Below are 18,847 nucleotides of genomic sequence, written 5' to 3' on the forward strand. Positions count from 1 at the left end.
CTTCTTCTTGTGACTCTGATTTTTGGTAAGAGTAGCTTTGTGAGTTAGGGGTGGTAGTTGCCAATAAGCGGATCACAGTGTGTATGTATCTAAAGTCCCAGCATCAGTTAGCGGAAAGACAATGCCTCAAATACAAGGTACTAACTACAAGGTGTACAAGGAGTAGGGTGAAGAGAAAGGGGTTGTGCTCTGATACCTCGCTCTTGAACACCTGTCCAGCTGCTGATGCCTGTGTTCTCTCCTACCGTAGGGACCCCGTGGCCTGCCCGGCGAGAGAGGCCGTCCCGGTGCCCCTGGACCTGCTGTGAGTATCCCATCTGTATTCCTCCTCTCCAGAATCATGTCTGTCAAGGCACTACATGTCCTGTTGTGAGAATAATGCACCCACTCTAACCCTAGCGTGTTCCTCTTTCCTCCTTCTGCCTCACAGGGTGCTCGCGGAAACGATGGTGCTCCTGGTGCTGCTGGCCCTCCCGTAAGTGACATGCTGGCTGTATTTGATCACTCTGTGCCACATCAGAGAAAACAGTCCGTCTCTTGGCTTTCTTTGAAGACCTTGATATGTATAAACAGATGAAATATAGATGTCCATCTCGCCTTTATCTAAGTATCCTGTCTGCATTATATACTTTCCCACAATCTCCAGCAATATAGCCTTTCTAACTCATATTCACCTCTCAAGCGTATTGTCGTGTAGCTTCCTCTCCACCGATCCATGATCACAGTCCTTGCTCTATCACCCCCCTGTAGTTTTTTCTACATCATATACGTGGTCATAGCCCCTCTCCGTCATATTAGGAACACAGACTCCTCATAATATCTACAAAATAGCTCATATCCTTGTTCCATTACAGTAGGATCCTAGCCTCCTCATACTATCACCAAAACAGCTCATATCCTCATTCCGTCACATGAGGATAATAGTGCTCTGTCATTTATAATTGACTGCAGCCTCATCTCCATTACAGGAGGATCATATCCACCTCCTCTTCACAGCAGGATAGAGGCCCCATCTCAATCACATGAGTATCATAGACCACTCTCATTCACATCAGGACCAGAGCCCCAGCTCCCTTATATAAGGATCATAGCCCACTCTCGCTCCCATCAGTACCACAGCCCCATCTCCATGACCTGAGGCCCATAGCTTCCCTCTCGCTCCCATCAGGACCGCAGCCGCATCTCCGTTGTATGAGGATCATAGCCCCTTTCACTCAAAGCAGGACCGCACCCCATCTCCACCAGGACCATACTCTCCACACCATCTTATTTCTTCATTTACACTCTCTGAATTATACCACTTCTCCAAAAAAAGCTCCCATCTGATATATCTCCTATCGTAAACTACAATTCTTTATCTAATCCAACCAGATCATACCCCCCTCCATAATATCTCCTGCTCCATCACATCTCAAAGAGATCTCCATTCTATCTGTGTGATCACAGCCCGTGGGTCACCATAATCTTGATCATAGCACTCTCTTCATTGCATTCCCAATCATACATGACATCCACCAATCTAAGGACATTATTCATCATAGTCCCCCTCATACTCGGGGATCACATTCCATCTTATACCCCAAACACAGCTCCTTCTCCATCCTATCCGTGATCATAGACCTTACCCAACATTATCCCAAACATAGTCCCTTCCTCCCTGATATCATTCAGTCATTCACCATCCATCATCAAATCCCGGATCACAGCTCCCGCTCACAGCTCATGCTCCTGGATCTCATCTACAGCTCCATCCTATCCCCAATGATCATCCCGTCCTTTCTATGATCATTACTCTGATTCATCAGAACCTCAATCCTAACCCCTCCATCCTATGCTGGATTATAGCCCTGCTCCATCATACCCCTAAAGATAGCTCCCTTCTCCATCATATCCCCAAATATGGGTCCCTCTCAGGTATAATAGAGACCATAGCCCCCACTCACCACAATCTTAAGTATGACCCCTCCATCATACAGGAGACATCATATGGGGCACCCTTTCTGTCACTCCCCGATCGTCACTGCTCTCATCATCAAATCCTCAGCCATTGTTGCATCTCCTCCAAGGACCTTTGTCATCTCAGTCTCCTATCATGGGCACTGCTACCCACAGCTCTTCCTGTAAAAAACAAATGTCAGAAGAGTAGGTGCTATTCTTTGAGGAGTGTACTTATGACATGTTTGTTTTTCCCTTCTCTTTTAGGGTCCCACTGGCCCATCCGGACCCCCTGGATTCCCCGGAGCTGTTGGCGCTAAGGTGAGTCAGTGTAAAGGTGTGTGTTTGCACTGCTGCCCGAAGATCATGCACTTGTCATTCTGAGCAATAAGAGTCAAGAGTGCTCTTTTCTCACATGGTGTAATTTTAGTTTGACAGAATCTTCTCACTCTCTTCAACACACAGTTCCATCAAAATATCTCTACCTTGTGCTGCCACACAGATGTGCCAGTCCAACGTTGTTGCAACACACATCTGCCATAGCTGACCTAGCCATTTTAAGGTGACACCTCTCATAGCACTGCCAGTGCATCCCATCCCATCACACATCTCCCTGCAGTGAGTGCCACCTCTCATATCACTGCCAGTACGCCACATCCCATCACACATCTCCTGTTACTGCTCCATCGTTGATGACACCCTACCGAGTTCTGAGGGCGCAACCCTCACTCCAACATACACCTCCCATTGTCAATCCAGCAGTGGGTTACCCAACACTGCCACTGCATCTGTTCTATGTCCAAACACATGGGCATTTTGAACCAGAGGCACTCTTGCCTGGGCCGCAGCACAGCCTAGCACAGCCATATAACTGCACTTTTAGTGCAGTGCTCTGCACTTTACTCTAGGGATCCAGAACCCTTTACATGGGCCTCAGCAGCGTACTGCTTGACTCCTGCAACCATGCTCACAGCTCTGTCGTCATCTGCATAAAGGCATGTTCAAATTGTCATAGTACTACACATCTCTACCAGTACACCCCAACCCTCTCCTGGTGCATACCCTTGTCCAATAAAGAGCTTTGCGTCCAATGCTGTTATGCTATTCAGCTACTACAACATGCAGCTCTGCCAGTGCAACTCAATCCTCACCTGCTGCACCAGTGAAAATTCCAGTACTGAGGCCCTAACACAGTCACTCATGATTCCTACATTGTAAAGCGCACAGGCACTGACAGGGCACCTCCATCCACAGGCACCACGTTGTCTAGCGTTGCTGCACTAGAACAGGCCAACGGAACAGCTCTTAAGATGTGCCTCAATCCAGACCAGCATCGCCATCCGCAATCCCAGCAGTCAAACCAACAAAAGTCCCGCTCCCGACACTGAACATTGTGCCCCGGTCCTGTACTGAGACTCCTGCATATCCTGCCCTATCCCGCAGCACTTGCTGTTATCCCACTGACGGATTTCATCTTGCAGTGAGGCTTCAGCACTATTTACTTGCCTCCTGCAGCCTTTGTTAATTCCTTTGCTAGGTAGACTGGGACGGGCTGCAATGAGTTTCATCAAAGGCAAATTTCCCCCCTAAATGTTGCAGCTATCAAACGTTGCTGGCTGAGGCCTCCATACCAGTCACAAATTAAGAGATACATCTGTCATGCACTCAGCATGGCACTCCTCAGTCCTGTATGTCCCATGCTCTACAAACCTGATCAACAAGTGGGTGTCTGATCATAGCTGTTGAACATGCTTTGTTGCGTTCCTGCTAGCTTTCCGCCTTACTAGTACCACTACACTCATACTTATACACATGCATACATGCTCATGTTCTCTGAGAGAATGCAGAGCCACAGGGCCTAATCCAAGGGAGCTCCTTTGCAGGGCTAGCTCTCACAGATGCATCCGGACGAGGCCTCCACCGGCAAACCACTGAACTGCCTCTTCTTCCTTTATCCAGGGTGATGCTGGTCCTCAAGGTTCTCGCGGTTCTGAAGGCCCCCAGGGAGCTCGTGGTGAGCCCGGTGCACCTGGCCCTGCTGGCGCTGCTGGACCCTCTGTAAGTACAGCCTCCATTTTCTACGGATGGATTACCATCTCAGAGTGAGCTGCAGAACACCGCAGCTAAGCCATGCGTGTCTCCTCTCTCTTGCAGGGAAACCCCGGAACTGATGGTCAACCTGGTGGCAAAGGTGCTACTGTGAGTATCCGCTGAGGAAAGGTTGCTGATAACAGTGGTATCTTCCAATCCATGGATCGAACCCTGGAACTAAGGTTTTATTCTCTCCCTGATAGGGTGCTCCTGGAATTGCTGGCGCTCCTGGTTTCCCTGGTGCTCGCGGCGCTCCTGGACCACAAGGCCCTGCTGGAGCCCCCGGTCCCAAGGGTAACAACGTAAGTAGCTTTTTCTTTACTGTTCCACTCACCTGTACCGGAGTCACCTTGTAATGCATGATATCCGAGTATTGATCTCAGTCATTCTGATAGACAGACGCTTTCGACGGAGAGCCTGGGTAATGCAATATAGGCAGGTTACTGACACACATTAATAGTAGGCTAGTTACTGACAAATATTAGCAATAAGGTGTAGGGAACTTAAGAGACTTAAGGCCTGGAGCATTGAGTCTGGGTCTTAGAAATGTGTGACCACCTTCAGGCCTATCTGCAACTAGTAAAAGCCCCACGTCTGCAGCTTAAAGACAAGACCAGGTATCTTACCACATTATTTGACATTGCAGTCTATGAAACTTACCAGTAGGGCTGAGCTTACGTGTGTCCTCCTCCAGTCCTGCAACACAGAGCCTGAGTCTCATAAAATGATAGTGAAAAGCCTTGGCCAAGTACCCTATGAGAGCAATCAATGCTGCAGTTTAAGAAACTAACCAAGGGGGTGAAGTTTAAGAAAAGTGTGACAACTTCCAGGTCTGAATCCGAGAGCCTCAATCTCAGTAACAACTGATAGGCATCAGACCTGTGCAATAGAGCAAGAAATACAACAACTAGCAATATTTTAGGGACGGAATCGGAGAGCCTGGGTATAAGCAAATTTCGATCCTCCCAGCACCTCAACACAGATTGCGTCTCAGTAACACGTAAATAAGGTCTCCTCCTATATCTTAGGTTTATTTATTTGCTTTGGTGTCAGAACTATACAGCCTAGCACTCAGTAAAGTTATCAACTCCCATTACAAGGATTTTCAGAGCCTTCTATAAAATTATATTTTGCTGTTTAGATGCTCTTGTACCCGTTATAAAAAAAAGCCATTTGAGGCAAATTGTTGCACTCTGGCACACTCTTGAGGCTATTCTTGGTGGTGCTATAAGTCAGCTGCCTGCAATGGTTTTAATATAGCACAAATCCTGCTGTAGAATGGTCAAGCCCTGTACCAGTGAACCTAAATGTTGGGGTTTGTGATTGTCTAGACCTGAATCAGAAAGCTTGGTACTCTGTAACTTAATATAGGAAAACATCTGTGCCTGAGAACAAGATTTCAGTATTTTTGATGGTGTTAGGTCTTAACCAGAGAACCTGACACCCAACAAATTGGGATTTGAAAGGATGGGATCACAGAGTTTCGGTTTCAGAAATCAGCGAGAACATCAGAATTGGCGGCCAGTAACCCGTGATAAGCTAAGGCCTAGGCCAGAGAGCTCAAGTTGTAATAATGTGTCAAAGTTGCAGAATCCAGTTGGAAATCAAGGACATACTAATGACCAGTACCCTCAAACCAGCATCTGCAAGTTTGCATCCCTTTCAGTTTCAGACTTTCTCCCTCTCTGCAAATCTTCGAAGTCGAACTAAAAGATCACGTACTAAGGCTACCGTATCATAGCTCGCTTTGTTCATGCCAATACACCTACTGTGCCAATCATATATTTTGCATTGTTGCACTACCATTATACTGCATTTGACTTCAAATGCATCAAACTTGTCACTTGAAACGCTGCAGACTGTCAAATTACTTCATGCACTAACTGCACTCTCACCTCAACTTCTTTTCCACAACTGCTGCATTTTACAAATGTACGTATGTTACAAACCTCACTACTAATACTACTCTCTAAGTATGTTAAATCACTGCTTACTACAAATGTATACATCTTTTAAATGGCTGTGACTCTACAGATGCCAACCACAAATGTGTAGAGCTCTTACTTACCTCAACTTTGTAAACATTATGTAATATCTCCTTCACTGGTACATGTTGTGCAAATTCTTATCCTATTGCTATCTGTTATTATGCACTATGCCACTCTGATGAGTGTATCACAGCTACATGAAACATTGGAAATTAGAAATAAATAAATGCATAAAAAGAATAAGGTCCATCTATGAGAATTCCAGAACACACTGCCCAATCTTAAACGTGTACTCTCTTTTTTGAGAACAAATCTTTTCTAAATTTTCACAAATCACCCGCAATGCCAGTCTATGATTGGATGTCTAGAGAATACTAAATAGTATGGATTTTAACTTTTTCTCTCTTTGTGTCTTTAGGGTGAACCTGGTGCACAAGGTAACAAAGGCGAGCCAGGAGCCAAGGGTGAACCTGTAAGTAAAACCAACCCATTTTCTTGCTCTCTTCTACCATGACGATGCTGCAGTGCTTGGCAGATCCTCACCTGTCCCTCTGACATTTTACCTCTTCCCAGGGCCCCGCTGGTGTCCAAGGCCCACCTGGTCCATCTGGTGAAGAAGGCAAGAGAGGTTCCCGTGGTGAGCCTGGCCCCTCTGGCCCACCTGGACCTGCTGGCGAACGTGTATGTGACCTCTTTAATATGTATTAAATTCTCCCCTTAGAATTTCCTTATTGGGCATTGACTGACCATAGGATCTCCTGTGGTTTTGTTAAAAGATTAAAGGGATGGACAGAGCACAAGTGGTTGGTGTTTTAATGAATCATTTTGGGCAAGTCAGTGATTATCTCACGTATGCTTATTAGTGGAGGATGACTCAAGCTCCTTTGTATCTTCTCTTCACTCTTAGGGTGGCCCCGGAAGCCGTGGTTTCCCTGGATCTGACGGAGCATCTGGTCCCAAGGTAAGAACCTGCTGAACTCACTTTCATGAATTTCTCCAGCCACTTGATATCAAAGAGGCAGAGATGCTGGCCTCAATGCCGAGCAGGGTTATATCCCGCTTTGTGTAGAGTCCAGAGTATTCCTGAGGTGCATGGATCTCCCTGTGCAGCTCTGAACTCTTTAAAGTTGCAAAAAAAAAAACAGACAAGATTCACGTCTGTTCCTCTGGCAGCATCTTGAACACGGCTCCGCCCCTTACTGGCGATCACAGTCTTGTAGGGCAGTGAGTTAGCAGTGGTTCAGCTGCTAACTGTGATGCACTTCAGTGTCCAGCTTACTTTGATGTTTTGATAAAACCAAGCAAAACTTGCTCACACCAGACTGGCTGGCTCACACAGCTTGATATCCATGTAAACAGTATCAGGGCAAGCTCTGGGAATAAACTGTAGAAATGAACCCAATCCTCACATTGACACATAATTGTAGAGTGAGACGACCTGCAGGGAAAATGTGGCTGTGGTACAGTCTATCAAAAACACTAATCTTAGCTTGCTCAGAGGATGCCATCCATGTAACAGGGTTTATATTCCATAACGGATGTTTCAGCGCAGTGCGATGACGATAAGTTCACATGCTCTTTTGCTGTAGGATAGGCACTAATATTTAATGATTTCCTATTCTTCGTTCATAGGGTGCACCTGGTGAGCGTGGTCCCGTTGGCCCTGCTGGTGCCAAAGGATCTCCTGGTGAATCTGGTCGTCCTGGTGAGCCCGGTCTTCCTGGTGCTAAGGTGAGTACTGGGCATGCGCCCTGGAAATGTTATGATGATCTGCAAACTAAAAACTGGTCCCAATGCAACATGTTAGGCGGAGGTGGGAAGAGGTTAAACGTGAACAGGTTGAATTAAAGACAGGACCCACAGGTAAAAAATAAGGGGAGCAGGAATACAAGTTGGGAAGAGCTGGCTTTGCAGCGTTGTGGATAGGAAAACTTGAAATAATTACTTCACCATGTTGACTCATTGGTGAAAATTGCTTAGAAATCCATGCAACAGCAATGTTCAGTCTTTTGAATGCTGCTTAATTATGCATAGTATGTGTTGCCTCACAAATTATGAATCACAAATATCTTCTCCTCACATTTTAATTTACCTATTTTTTTCTGACCTGGATTCTCTAATCTTTTACCACTCTCATCTTCAAGCTTAGCTTCCTTTACTGTTCTTGGACACAAGAGTGTACAAAACCACTAAAACCTGACCATTGCTTCTTCCCCCCTAGGGTCTGACTGGTAGCCCTGGCAGCCCCGGCCCTGATGGCAAGACTGGTCCCGCTGTAAGTATCCTTTCAGGTTTATAGTCCCATGTAAGACTTCACAATCTACTTCCTTTAAAGGCTGTTGTCTAAACTGTTTTGTCTTTAACCTGATAGGGTGCCCCTGGTCAAGATGGTCGCCCCGGCCCCCCTGGTCCTTCTGGAGCAAGAGGTCAATCTGGAGTGATGGGTTTCCCTGGCCCCAAGGGACAAGCTGTAAGTATAAATATTGAAATATATGTTGACATGGGATTGGAAATGTGATGATCTCTGCTGTAGAATTGATACCTGTAGCTGCACTGTGCATGATGTTAAAACTTCCTTCTACCATTAACTACTGAGAAGAAGAATCTCACTACGTTGAGGCAAGGAGGTGGTCAAAAGCCAATACATTTGAAGCATTCTGCTCATATGATGTCACTTCCTCTTTCTAGTTCTTCAGCAGTATACATTTCACGTGCCCCATTTAAATACAATCTGTCCTTTCCCCATAAGTTGTGACCTTTTTTTGACAGCGGTTAGTAGTATAAACTAAGGTTTATATATTTCTTCCTTTTGGCCTTACACAACATTGACAATGTAACACAGGAATAAGGGGAACGGTGTTACCTCCAGAGGCAAAACAAGGTTATGATGTAATTTCCTAACCACTGTTTAAATACCGTAAAGACTTCCTGGTTCCTAGACCACTGATTGGAAAGCAGTCCCTTAAAACCCCTGATCCCCTGCCACCGGTTGTGATATCCCCCACTGCTGATGTCATCCACATCACTGACTTCTTGTGCCTGTCCCTGCCTGATGAGTTGAACGTTTCAGTTTCAAATGCTAGCTGGGCAATACTGAAGACTACCTGTCTCATTAGGATTTCATTTCCTCCTAAAGATTATACTGGGAAAAAAGGATACTTTATAACAATTTACCCTTAAATATTCATCCTTTACAAAATATCTTACGCTAGGATTACCTGCTATTTTATTTTTTTCAACTTCGAGGGACCCCTAAGACAATTTCAAAATTTCCGCTGCCTGCAAAACTTCACGTGTCCAGAAGCCACATGCAATACATGTTCTTCCAGATTTATAACTACAGCTCTCTTTGTGTCTTTATCTATCCATCGTTAGAGTGTCTTCTTCTGACTCACTGTTTTCTTCCGTAGGGTGAGCCTGGCAAGTCTGGCGAGAGAGGTGTTGCTGGTCCCCCTGGTGCTACTGTAAGTACTGATCTCATTTATTTTGCCTCTAGCTTTGTATGCATTGTAGTTGTTGTTGTGGCTCGAATTCTCAGCACTTTAGAGCGTTTCTCAGCTGTTTGTGGGCGTGCACTACGTTCTCTTCAGTGAGATCTGGAGTGCAGAAGGTGCTTTCTTGCAAAATGAAAATCATGCTTCGCGGAATGGGACATCATAGCAGTGCATAGGAGTAGTTGGGTTCTGTAGCAATTCATGGTCATTCAGACAAGGGCGTGGCTATTAGCGGCTGAGCAATTATAGCGATCATGGCCAGGTAGAAAAGGATGTGACAATTAGTGATGGGCAATTCCAATTAGTTCATTGGAATATACATGTAGAAAATGGATAAGCTTCATGTCATGGTCAGCACGTGGAAAGAGATCCTCTTATGTGTTAAAATGTTCTACTTCTTACTCTGTCCACCCTAAGGGATGTGAGAATTTGTTGAACCTGTCTCACTCTTTCCACTGCTTCCTCCATAGGGTGCTCCTGGTAAAGATGGTGAGGCTGGCGCTCAGGGTCCCCCAGGCCCATCTGTAAGTATAAGCCTTCTTCTGACCTTTCTGTGTTTGCTGCTGTCCATTCTTGAGGTGGTGTAGAAAGTACTCAACTCTTCTGTGCCTCTGTTTAGGGCCCTGCTGGTGAGAGAGGTGAACAAGGTCCTGCAGGTTCCCCAGGATTCCAGGTGAGTGATGCAAAATCATAACATCGATTTTCATATCAGTGATACAATATTTTTTCTAGTGGTGATGTGAGCTGACTTTACATTTTCTTCTTATGGTTTCCTCTTTCAGGGTCTTCCTGGTTCTCCTGGACCTGCTGGTGAATCTGGCAAACCCGGTGAACAGGTGAGTGCTTGCAGAGCAGATCTGTGGAAGTTACACATAATGTGGAGACTTAAGAAGAGAGAAACAAATGCAGGGTTTAAAGAGAGGCTTCAGATGCCTCCTCCTTGAAGAACTCCAATGGTTATTTGGTAGTTACCATTTCCTAACACAGCCTAGCTAGCATATGTGTACACACCTCGTCCACCCTAACTGCCATATAAAAATGGGACAGTGTTTAGCTCTTCAAAGCCCCCTGGTGGCATTCATTCACAACTTCCTTTCTAGAGGTGGGGTGCCCAGTTTCTGATGAGATGAGATGTTAAAATATGCGATTGACACATAGACAGAGCCTTTCATTTTCCCAAAAGGGAAACTTTATAGGTATTATTTGCAGGAGTAAGAAGTGGACTGAGTATGTGTTCATAAAGATACAGGAGCTCCATTTCTTGCCCACAAACTTGCCACCAAACCTTCAACAGTCAATTTGTTACTTCCACCCACCAGTGCCCCCCTCTAAATGCCCCACCACCTTCCTCTTCCCCTCAGGTCAAGTCTTGTAAAAAAGCTTGAGAACCTGCTAGATATTCAGTTAATGTTGTCCTGATCCTTCTCTTCTTTCTCTTTCAGGGTGCTCCTGGTGATGCAGGTGGTCCTGGACCTTCAGGCCCAAGAGTGAGTACTCCTCTTTTTCTCCCTGGTAATGACAATGCCTTCCCACCTTTATATCCTGTCACCTGTTGCCCTTGCTCTTTGTAACCTGCATCTTCTATTCTTCTCCCTAGGGCGAAAGAGGTTTCCCTGGTGAACGTGGTGGCCAAGGTCCTGCCGGCGCTCAGGGTCCCCGTGGCTCTCCTGGATCTCCTGGTAACGATGGTGCAAAGGTAAGCAATGCCTTCCTGCTTCACCCCCATAAATTTGTTGATAAAAGTAGTGAGAAGCAGAAAGCTCTCTGGTGATTAGGGATCAACGTGCCACTAGTTGAGCGACTGTAAAGTGCCCAGAAAGTGCCATACATTCCAGTATGACAGTGGATGGCAGGTGGCCTCGCATGCATAAGAATAAGACTCCTAACATGGTGAGGGAACACCTGGAGTTTAGAAATAAATACAAAATTTAAAAAAAATCAATTGCATAGAAGTCAGCTCCTGAGACCTCTCTCAGTTGGGAGCCATCTTGAATTAAGTTTGTGTGCCTCTTTGCTCTGTACTAGTGATGTAGGCACAATTCATTAATTTGGCATCTGGGCGTTAGCTAACCTGCTTTGAGGCCTTGTCTTTCTTGACACACAATTTGTCCTATTAACTGATCCACATCTGCCTAGCTTCATTGCATCAATTTTGACATCTGTCTATTTAAACCCGAGTGAGCATTGGTGCCGTTGTGACAAATCCACTGTGGTCCTTACAACTAATTTGAATATTATTGAAAAGCCACATGCCTCGTAGCTTCAATATAATACATTATTGCAACTATAGCTGGTTAGTGGTTTCCTCACTGTTACCACTACCTGCCTGATAACATGGATGAAGCTTATGTTGAATGTACACAATTAAAAAGTGATATAGATAGACAAATAGACAGGGAGACAGACAGATACATGTGAATAATTGACGTTTGGCTAATTGGCCAGCGGGTTTCTGCCATAGGGTAGTCAACCATTGACCTTTCAGCAGAATTTAAAGTTTGCTGCTGTCTCCAGGACAATTTTGCTCATCTGTGTTTCCTAACATTAATCTTTTTTAGGGTGAAGCTGGTGCTGCTGGTGCCCCAGGCGGTCAAGGACCTCCCGGCCTTCAGGGTATGCCCGGTGAACGCGGATCTGCTGGCATGCCTGGTGCTAAGGGTGACAGAGTGAGTATCAGAGAGATAATATTTTTACCCCACTAACTAAAAGACTGTGCATCTCATTCCAAAGTGCCTTATCTTTTCTGCCACTTTAAGAAGGCAAACAAATATAGCCTTCTACCCTAAAAAACCAACATCTTCAAAACTCTGCCACTTCATGTGAACTCCTTCTGCCTCTCTAGCAGCTTTATCCTCTCCCCCCTCTCTCTTTTATTACTTCCTTTTCTCTTCCCTTCATTTTGTGTTACCCTACGATAATAACAGCCCTCTCCCTCTTCTTCCTCCAGGGTGATGCAGGTGTAAAGGGTACTGATGGCGCTCCTGGCAAAGATGGCGCAAGAGGTTTGACTGGTCCAATTGGTCCTCCTGGCCCATCTGGTGCACCTGGTGATAAGGTGAGTTTGAAAGAAGTTGGTCGATGCTTGGTTTTACAAAGTAACTTGGACCAGCACAGAGAAGGCAGTCAAAAGTTACAGCTGATATGGTCATGCTCTTTTCTGTGGGCAGATGGCATCATCTGATGACTGCTGAGGTCCACAGAATGCCAGAGTCCAACGAGTTCACACCCACTGCCTCTAAGCACAGAGTCCCCAGTAAATAGCACAGCATATAGTTGGCATCATGCATTGCCACCAGTGTAGGAGTACATGACTGCTGTATGTATTAATACCAAGTTGAGTGCCCTTGGTCCTTAGAAGCATTCTCGTCACCACTTACCAAGCCATTAGTAGTGGAGCTACTTCGCGAGCACAACATAGGACCAGAGTTGAGGTCAAAATCTTGATACTTCTCTAGTAGCCTCAACCTTGTACTGGTGCATATTACCCTCCGGGTATCATTTTATTTAGACCAGCCATAACTCAACACCTGGCTTCAAGTTTGCATATGTGCCAAGGCCTTGGAGAAGAGTTGGCTATTTGGGTTCAGTGATAGGGAATTGTCTTAACAATGGGCAGTTCCTTCTTGGTCATTGTTATCCTGTAATCCATGACAGGTTTCAAAGGGTTCAGGTTTGTGTTTATGTCGGAAATGTGTGCTGCTTTCAGAGCTACTGCCTTTATTTACTAACTTGCTTTCTTTGCCTCCTTTGAACAGGGTGAAGCTGGCCCATCCGGTCCTGCTGGTCCCACTGGTGCTCGTGGCTCTCCTGTAAGTTGTCCTTCTTCAAAGCCACATTGGAGTAGTCTGCTTTTTGTTGCATATTTCACGCTGAAAAGTATCCACTGGCCAAGTTACTGATCTTCTCTTTGTCATTTTTTCCTCAAGGGTGAACGTGGTGAGCCTGGTGCCCCTGGCCCTGCTGGATTTGCTGGTCCCCCTGTGAGTAATATTCTTCACTGTCTTTGATAGGAAAGTGCTGGTAGTCAGCATATCCACAATGGTTGGTTCTTTTAAAACAGGATCATGCCTGGCCCCTAGGATTGCATTTCCACACATCGTCCATGGCCTCCAAATAACACCTTCTGCCCTTTAGAGAGGGTGGTTCACCTAAAGGGCGCCCATTTCAAACCAATGCATACCCAGTTGCTTCTTCTAGTTGTTTGCTGTATTCAGAGGAATTGTTTTTTGATATAGAGCAGAAGGCAATGGAACTACCACTTGAAAGTGAAAGTTACCAGACAAGAACAGACAAGAAAGGAGTCTCTGGGTCTTGGTTTTATATACCCTTGGCTAGAGTTTTCAAGGCTGAAGCTCATTAACTTCAGGTTTTTGCAACCGTGCATCCATGACTTGATTAGCAAGAAATTGGGATGGATACTCTAGTAAGCTAAGATTTGACATAGGCAATGTCTTAGCATGGTCTACAGAAACCTTTTTCACATGTGCCGTTCAATTTGGCTGATTTGTTTATTATGAGTAAAATTAATGGGAGAACATGCATGCTTTTATATATACTGTAAATGTACACTGTTACCTATCAAACGATAGTGCTAGCCTAGCAAAGAATTCCAAATGCTATTATACCTTTAAACAGTGATAAAACAAAAGTGTGTGAATTCTCTGGCTACATGCAATGATTGCATCTTTCGTCTTCACAGGGTGCTGATGGTCAACCCGGAGCTAAAGGTGAATCTGGTGATGCTGGTCCTAAAGGTGATGCTGGTGCTCCTGGCCCTGCTGGTCCAACTGGTGCCCCCGGCCCTGCTGTGAGTCCTGTCACCTCATCTAGATTGTCTGTTCTTCTTCCTTTGTATCTCTTAGTGCAGGTTTCGCCTGACCCCGCCTCTTTTTCTCTAATTCCTATAGGGTAACATTGGTGCTCCCGGTCCTAAAGGTTCTCGCGGTGCTGCTGGTCCCCCTGTGAGTATTTGCAAGATTCAACACTTGGAGTTATAGTTAAACAGGAAGCTAAAGGTCAGCCAGCACAGTAGTGAAACAATGGGTAGGGTGAATTATTTACATGAGCCAAAATGGGTGTTCAATCACGTCTCATCTCGTGCCCCTGAGATCGTTGTAGTATGGCGCTCAGGCATCATCTGTTTGAGACAGCTGAACTCACCTGGCAATGTGGCTATTTCATGATGGACAATACTGGCCGCTTCCACACACAGCCACTGACTGTCAGGTTGAGGTTTTTCATTTGAGGTACCTTTTTCATTAGTCCAGACTAGAAACACTTCTCTATTTCAATTATCTAATCCTTTAACTAAGCACAGGAGTGAAGTTACAGTCACTTGGCTGAGACCACAATCAAATCATTTTTGGAGAGCTGTTCAGGTCAGGAGCCCTCTCTTTGTCTTCCTGACTCTCTCAACTTACTAAAGAAGCACAGACTGGTCAGCTATAGCATGAGGCAATAGATTCATATGGCAGACCTTGTTTGTTTGTTTGAATCCGCTCATTAGACAAGCTGGGGAACGACAATAAAAAAAATAATAGTAAATGAAACACATTGATGATTTTCCACCCTTCCTATTTCCTCTAGGGTGCAACTGGATTCCCTGGTGCTGCTGGACGTTTGGGACCACCTGGCCCATCTGTAAGTAATCCTTCTTTTGTGCCCCCACTTAACATGTTCTCTTTCATCATCGGGAATGTTGGATACATGTGCTTAGACTACAATCTGATCTCACTGGCCACTAATCAGTTTTGTGTGAAGAATCTTCCATCAGCAGAAAAGACTTACTGACAACCAGTACACTCTCAGCCCAGTTCCAGGGCATCTTTTCCTTTGGGTGTAAGAGAAATACATGTTTTTTGTACAGCTAAAGCATGTTAGCAGCAACATCTTTTTCTTAGCCCATCTATCAGTGTATATACCAGAGGGTGAAGGTGCTAGACCCGGGAACCCGAATCAGGGGGTGGTGTGTCATTGCACAAGGTACCCCTTACCAAGATGACCGGCCTGTACACCTCTCTAACTTCCTAATGCCAGTAGGTGTGAAGTAGTTTCCTTTCATTACTCTACCTGTCAGAACTAACAGATACTTGTCCTTCTTCTCTTTTCTCACAGGGTAATGCTGGACCTCCTGGCCCACCTGGCCCTGCTGGAAAGGAAGGCGCCAAAGGCAATCGTGGTGAGACTGGTCCTGCTGGTCGCTCTGGTGAGCCTGGCCCTGCTGGACCACCTGGCCCCTCAGGCGAAAAGGGATCTCCTGGCAGTGACGGACCTGCTGTAAGTACTGATATCACTTCCAGGAACCAGCACACGGACCCCTCTGACTCTCTATACTTTATAATAGGGGCCCCATCTTTTTGATCAGTTGGGTAATGTTTTTTCTTAATATCCCAACACTTTGCACTGTCTGTGGGCTTTTGGGGGCTCAGACTAAATTAAAGGTCATCAGGGGAGCTGTGCACATTATTAGTACAATCACCATCTTCAGAGAATATGCTGATGTCCAGTTAGGGTCTGGGTTACCCCCGAAGACGATAGTTATTTTTACATAGATGGTAATCCCCCTGTCTCTCCATGATGTTTCATACTTCCCGTGCGCATTCTGTGAAGTATCTGAGATAATATATTAATTGGTTTCTTCTCCTTAGACTACAGTAAATGTTGACATCATTATAAAGGAGGGAATGTTTAAAGTTCTGTATCCGTACTCCTGTTGGTTGTGAATGCCACATTTATCTCTGTATCTTGTTACCTTCTAGGGTGCTCCTGGTATCCCCGGACCTCAAGGTATTGCTGGTCAGCGTGGTGTTGTTGGTCTTCCTGGTCAAAGAGGAGAAAGAGGTTTCTCTGGTCTTCCAGGCCCAGTTGTAAGTATCCCTTTCTTCCATCATCTGAATTCTAAAAGCCCATTCTACAGCCATCATGACAGCCACTGCCACTTGAGACACCATTTCCATGCTTGCTGCTACGTCCTTGTGTCAGCTTGCATCTTGTCCCGCGAGGGACGTCAGCTCAAATTACAAAATGTACAGCTAATATTAGGGGATGAGTTAGATTGAGGGCACTGCCAGTGCATTTTAAGGAAAGAAAGTTGAGAATGAGAGCAAAGAAAGTAGATGTAAAAAATGATGGGCAGAATTAGAAATAAATTAATGTTGCAAATTTACCACCTGCTAGTGAGCCGTTTGTAAATAATAAATAGAAGTTAACGAATAGACAAGAGAATCTGAGAGGAGGTGCAGTGGTCTATAATACAGGGAAGACATGTTGGTTTGCAATATTTGTATATTGTCCTTAAAGCATTGTTATAAACTGAAAAACCATCGGCAATTCACCACAACTCTAATGGGAAATTACATCTTCCTTCTACAGGGAGAACCTGGCAAACAAGGCCCATCTGGTCCCAATGGCGAACGTGGCCCACCTGGCCCCAGCGGCCCACCTGGCCTGGGTGGACCTCCTGGCGAACCTGGACGAGAGGTGAGTGACACACATTGAAGATTAGAAATGCATCACCAACCCACTGAAACTCTTGACTACATAAAAGTATAATAAACACCTGATAACAATGCTTCTACACAGTCTTTAAGTTAGACTTTTCCAAGGTCTTAAAAACTAGATAAAATCCATTAGAGAATGGGGCCTTCAAACTGGGGGGCTGGTCCCCCCCAAGGGGGGGCTCAAGTGATCCAAGCGGGCAGGGAGGTGGGAACCAGAATCTGGCCAAAAGAAGCATTATGCTGATATCAGTGCTTTGTTTTAAGTGGAAAAAAATGAGCAACAGTAAGCCGCTTTGTAATGGGTCATCACTAACGCCTTTTGTCATGTATATCCCAGCTGAGAGTGTGTGTCAAAAGTGAAAGGACTTTAAATATTCTTCAAAACCCCCACTTCTAATAATCACCATGGATAATTTTACATGTTAGTAAGGCCTGCCTGGCGAGAATAGTTTGTTTGTCAATCATGAATTTGGTTGCATTTAAAAAAAACAGTAACAGAACGTAACTGCAATATTTAAATAATGTGAACATTGCTAATTTGATTGAATAATTGTCAAAAAATCTGAGGGGGGCCTGATGATTTAAATTTTTTTTACCGGGGGGCAGCATTAAAAAGTTTTAAGGCCACTGCATTGGAGTCATTCTACATCCAATCATTACATTATTCAATGTAAAGAAATGAAGGAAGTGAGAACTCTTCTTAATAAATTCCAGGTGTTTATTATAGGAAGAATATAATTCTCATCTCTCACTAAGGAACATTTTGAGCAGTAAGCATTTGGTCTTCATTTGAAACAGAAATACCATGTCCCAAGAAATAATCACTTTTAGGACTGAAGCCACGCCTTGCCAGGACAATTAGTGTTCCACAAAGGAGCTTTGGGACCTTTTGGTAGATGTCACCAGAAATCACAATAGATTAATTCCAGTAAAGATTGGTCTTTAGAAATTAATCCAACTCTCACTAGGGTACAGCCTCTGCAGCTAAACAGCACATCTTCCAGTACAGTGCGTATTAGAAGATGTATGGCTCAGGTATGCGTAGACTGAAATCTCTTCTAATATACTGCTGTCTACATAAATAAGAAGATTGCCTTCTAATATACTGCTGTGTCCAGGAATGACTAGACCATCTTGCTATGCACTGCTGCCAAAAGGAATTAACAGACCATCTTCCAAAACACTGGTGTTTTCAGGAATCAATAGGCCGTCTTTCGAAAGACTGCTATCTCTAAGAATCAATAATTCTTCTTCCAATACACTACTGTCTGAAAGAATAAATTGACCATAGCCCAATAGACTGTTCTTTCTAAGAATCCATAAATCATATCTTAACACTATGCTTGAACCGGTAGATCAACTTACAGTAGGCTAGTGTCTCCATGTATCAATAGACAATCTTCCAATACACTTCTACCTTCAGGAATTAACAAACCATGGTTCAATACACTGCTGTCTAAAGGAGTCAACAGATCCTTTTCTAATTATGCTGCTTTATTTAGGAATCTATAGTACATCTTCCAATAGACTATGTCAATAAATCCCACGCTGGAAACAACTTACAAACCCTTTGTGTTTTCCACCCAGGAAATCCCATAAGAGTGAACAGTTGTGTTTAGAATCTGTACTCTTCTGTGGTACAAACTCTTGGTTCCTTTAATGCTCATATGCATCTCTCTTCTGTTTTCAGGGATCTCCTGGCTCTGAAGGCGCTCCCGGCCGTGATGGTGCTCCTGGACCCAAGGTGAGATTTACCTTCACCCCTTCCTAAATGATTAAGGCACAACTCTTTCACCCTATGTCTACTTCCTCTTGAGTGATAACTACCCTGAAAACCTCT

The 18,847-nt window shown here is 44.7% G+C and overlaps 1 protein-coding gene across 1 annotated transcript in view; it reads left to right on the forward strand.

Annotated features, from left to right (window-relative positions):
* Positions 1 to 18,847, forward strand: part of COL1A1 (collagen type I alpha 1 chain) — a 35,750-nt gene that overhangs the window by 10,242 nt on the left and 6,661 nt on the right. Inside the window, exons 14-42 of the mRNA XM_086923959.1 lie at positions 251 to 304; positions 431 to 475; positions 2,203 to 2,256; positions 3,895 to 3,993; positions 4,090 to 4,134; positions 4,230 to 4,328; positions 6,433 to 6,486; positions 6,588 to 6,695; positions 6,922 to 6,975; positions 7,647 to 7,745; positions 8,236 to 8,289; positions 8,386 to 8,484; positions 9,425 to 9,478; positions 9,979 to 10,032; positions 10,128 to 10,181; positions 10,291 to 10,344; positions 10,951 to 10,995; positions 11,106 to 11,204; positions 12,067 to 12,174; positions 12,456 to 12,563; positions 13,264 to 13,317; positions 13,435 to 13,488; positions 14,208 to 14,315; positions 14,416 to 14,469; positions 15,095 to 15,148; positions 15,623 to 15,784; positions 16,267 to 16,374; positions 16,880 to 16,987; positions 18,698 to 18,751. Of these exons, the coding sequence (XP_086780085.1) occupies positions 251 to 304; positions 431 to 475; positions 2,203 to 2,256; positions 3,895 to 3,993; positions 4,090 to 4,134; positions 4,230 to 4,328; positions 6,433 to 6,486; positions 6,588 to 6,695; positions 6,922 to 6,975; positions 7,647 to 7,745; positions 8,236 to 8,289; positions 8,386 to 8,484; positions 9,425 to 9,478; positions 9,979 to 10,032; positions 10,128 to 10,181; positions 10,291 to 10,344; positions 10,951 to 10,995; positions 11,106 to 11,204; positions 12,067 to 12,174; positions 12,456 to 12,563; positions 13,264 to 13,317; positions 13,435 to 13,488; positions 14,208 to 14,315; positions 14,416 to 14,469; positions 15,095 to 15,148; positions 15,623 to 15,784; positions 16,267 to 16,374; positions 16,880 to 16,987; positions 18,698 to 18,751 (2,196 nt within the window). The remainder of the gene's footprint in view (positions 1 to 250; positions 305 to 430; positions 476 to 2,202; positions 2,257 to 3,894; positions 3,994 to 4,089; positions 4,135 to 4,229; positions 4,329 to 6,432; positions 6,487 to 6,587; positions 6,696 to 6,921; positions 6,976 to 7,646; positions 7,746 to 8,235; positions 8,290 to 8,385; positions 8,485 to 9,424; positions 9,479 to 9,978; positions 10,033 to 10,127; positions 10,182 to 10,290; positions 10,345 to 10,950; positions 10,996 to 11,105; positions 11,205 to 12,066; positions 12,175 to 12,455; positions 12,564 to 13,263; positions 13,318 to 13,434; positions 13,489 to 14,207; positions 14,316 to 14,415; positions 14,470 to 15,094; positions 15,149 to 15,622; positions 15,785 to 16,266; positions 16,375 to 16,879; positions 16,988 to 18,697; positions 18,752 to 18,847) is intronic.

The sequence above is a fragment of the Lissotriton vulgaris genome, chromosome 5, assembly GCF_964263255.1.
Source record: "Lissotriton vulgaris chromosome 5, aLisVul1.2, whole genome shotgun sequence".
Lineage (NCBI taxonomy): Eukaryota > Metazoa > Chordata > Amphibia > Caudata > Salamandridae > Lissotriton > Lissotriton vulgaris.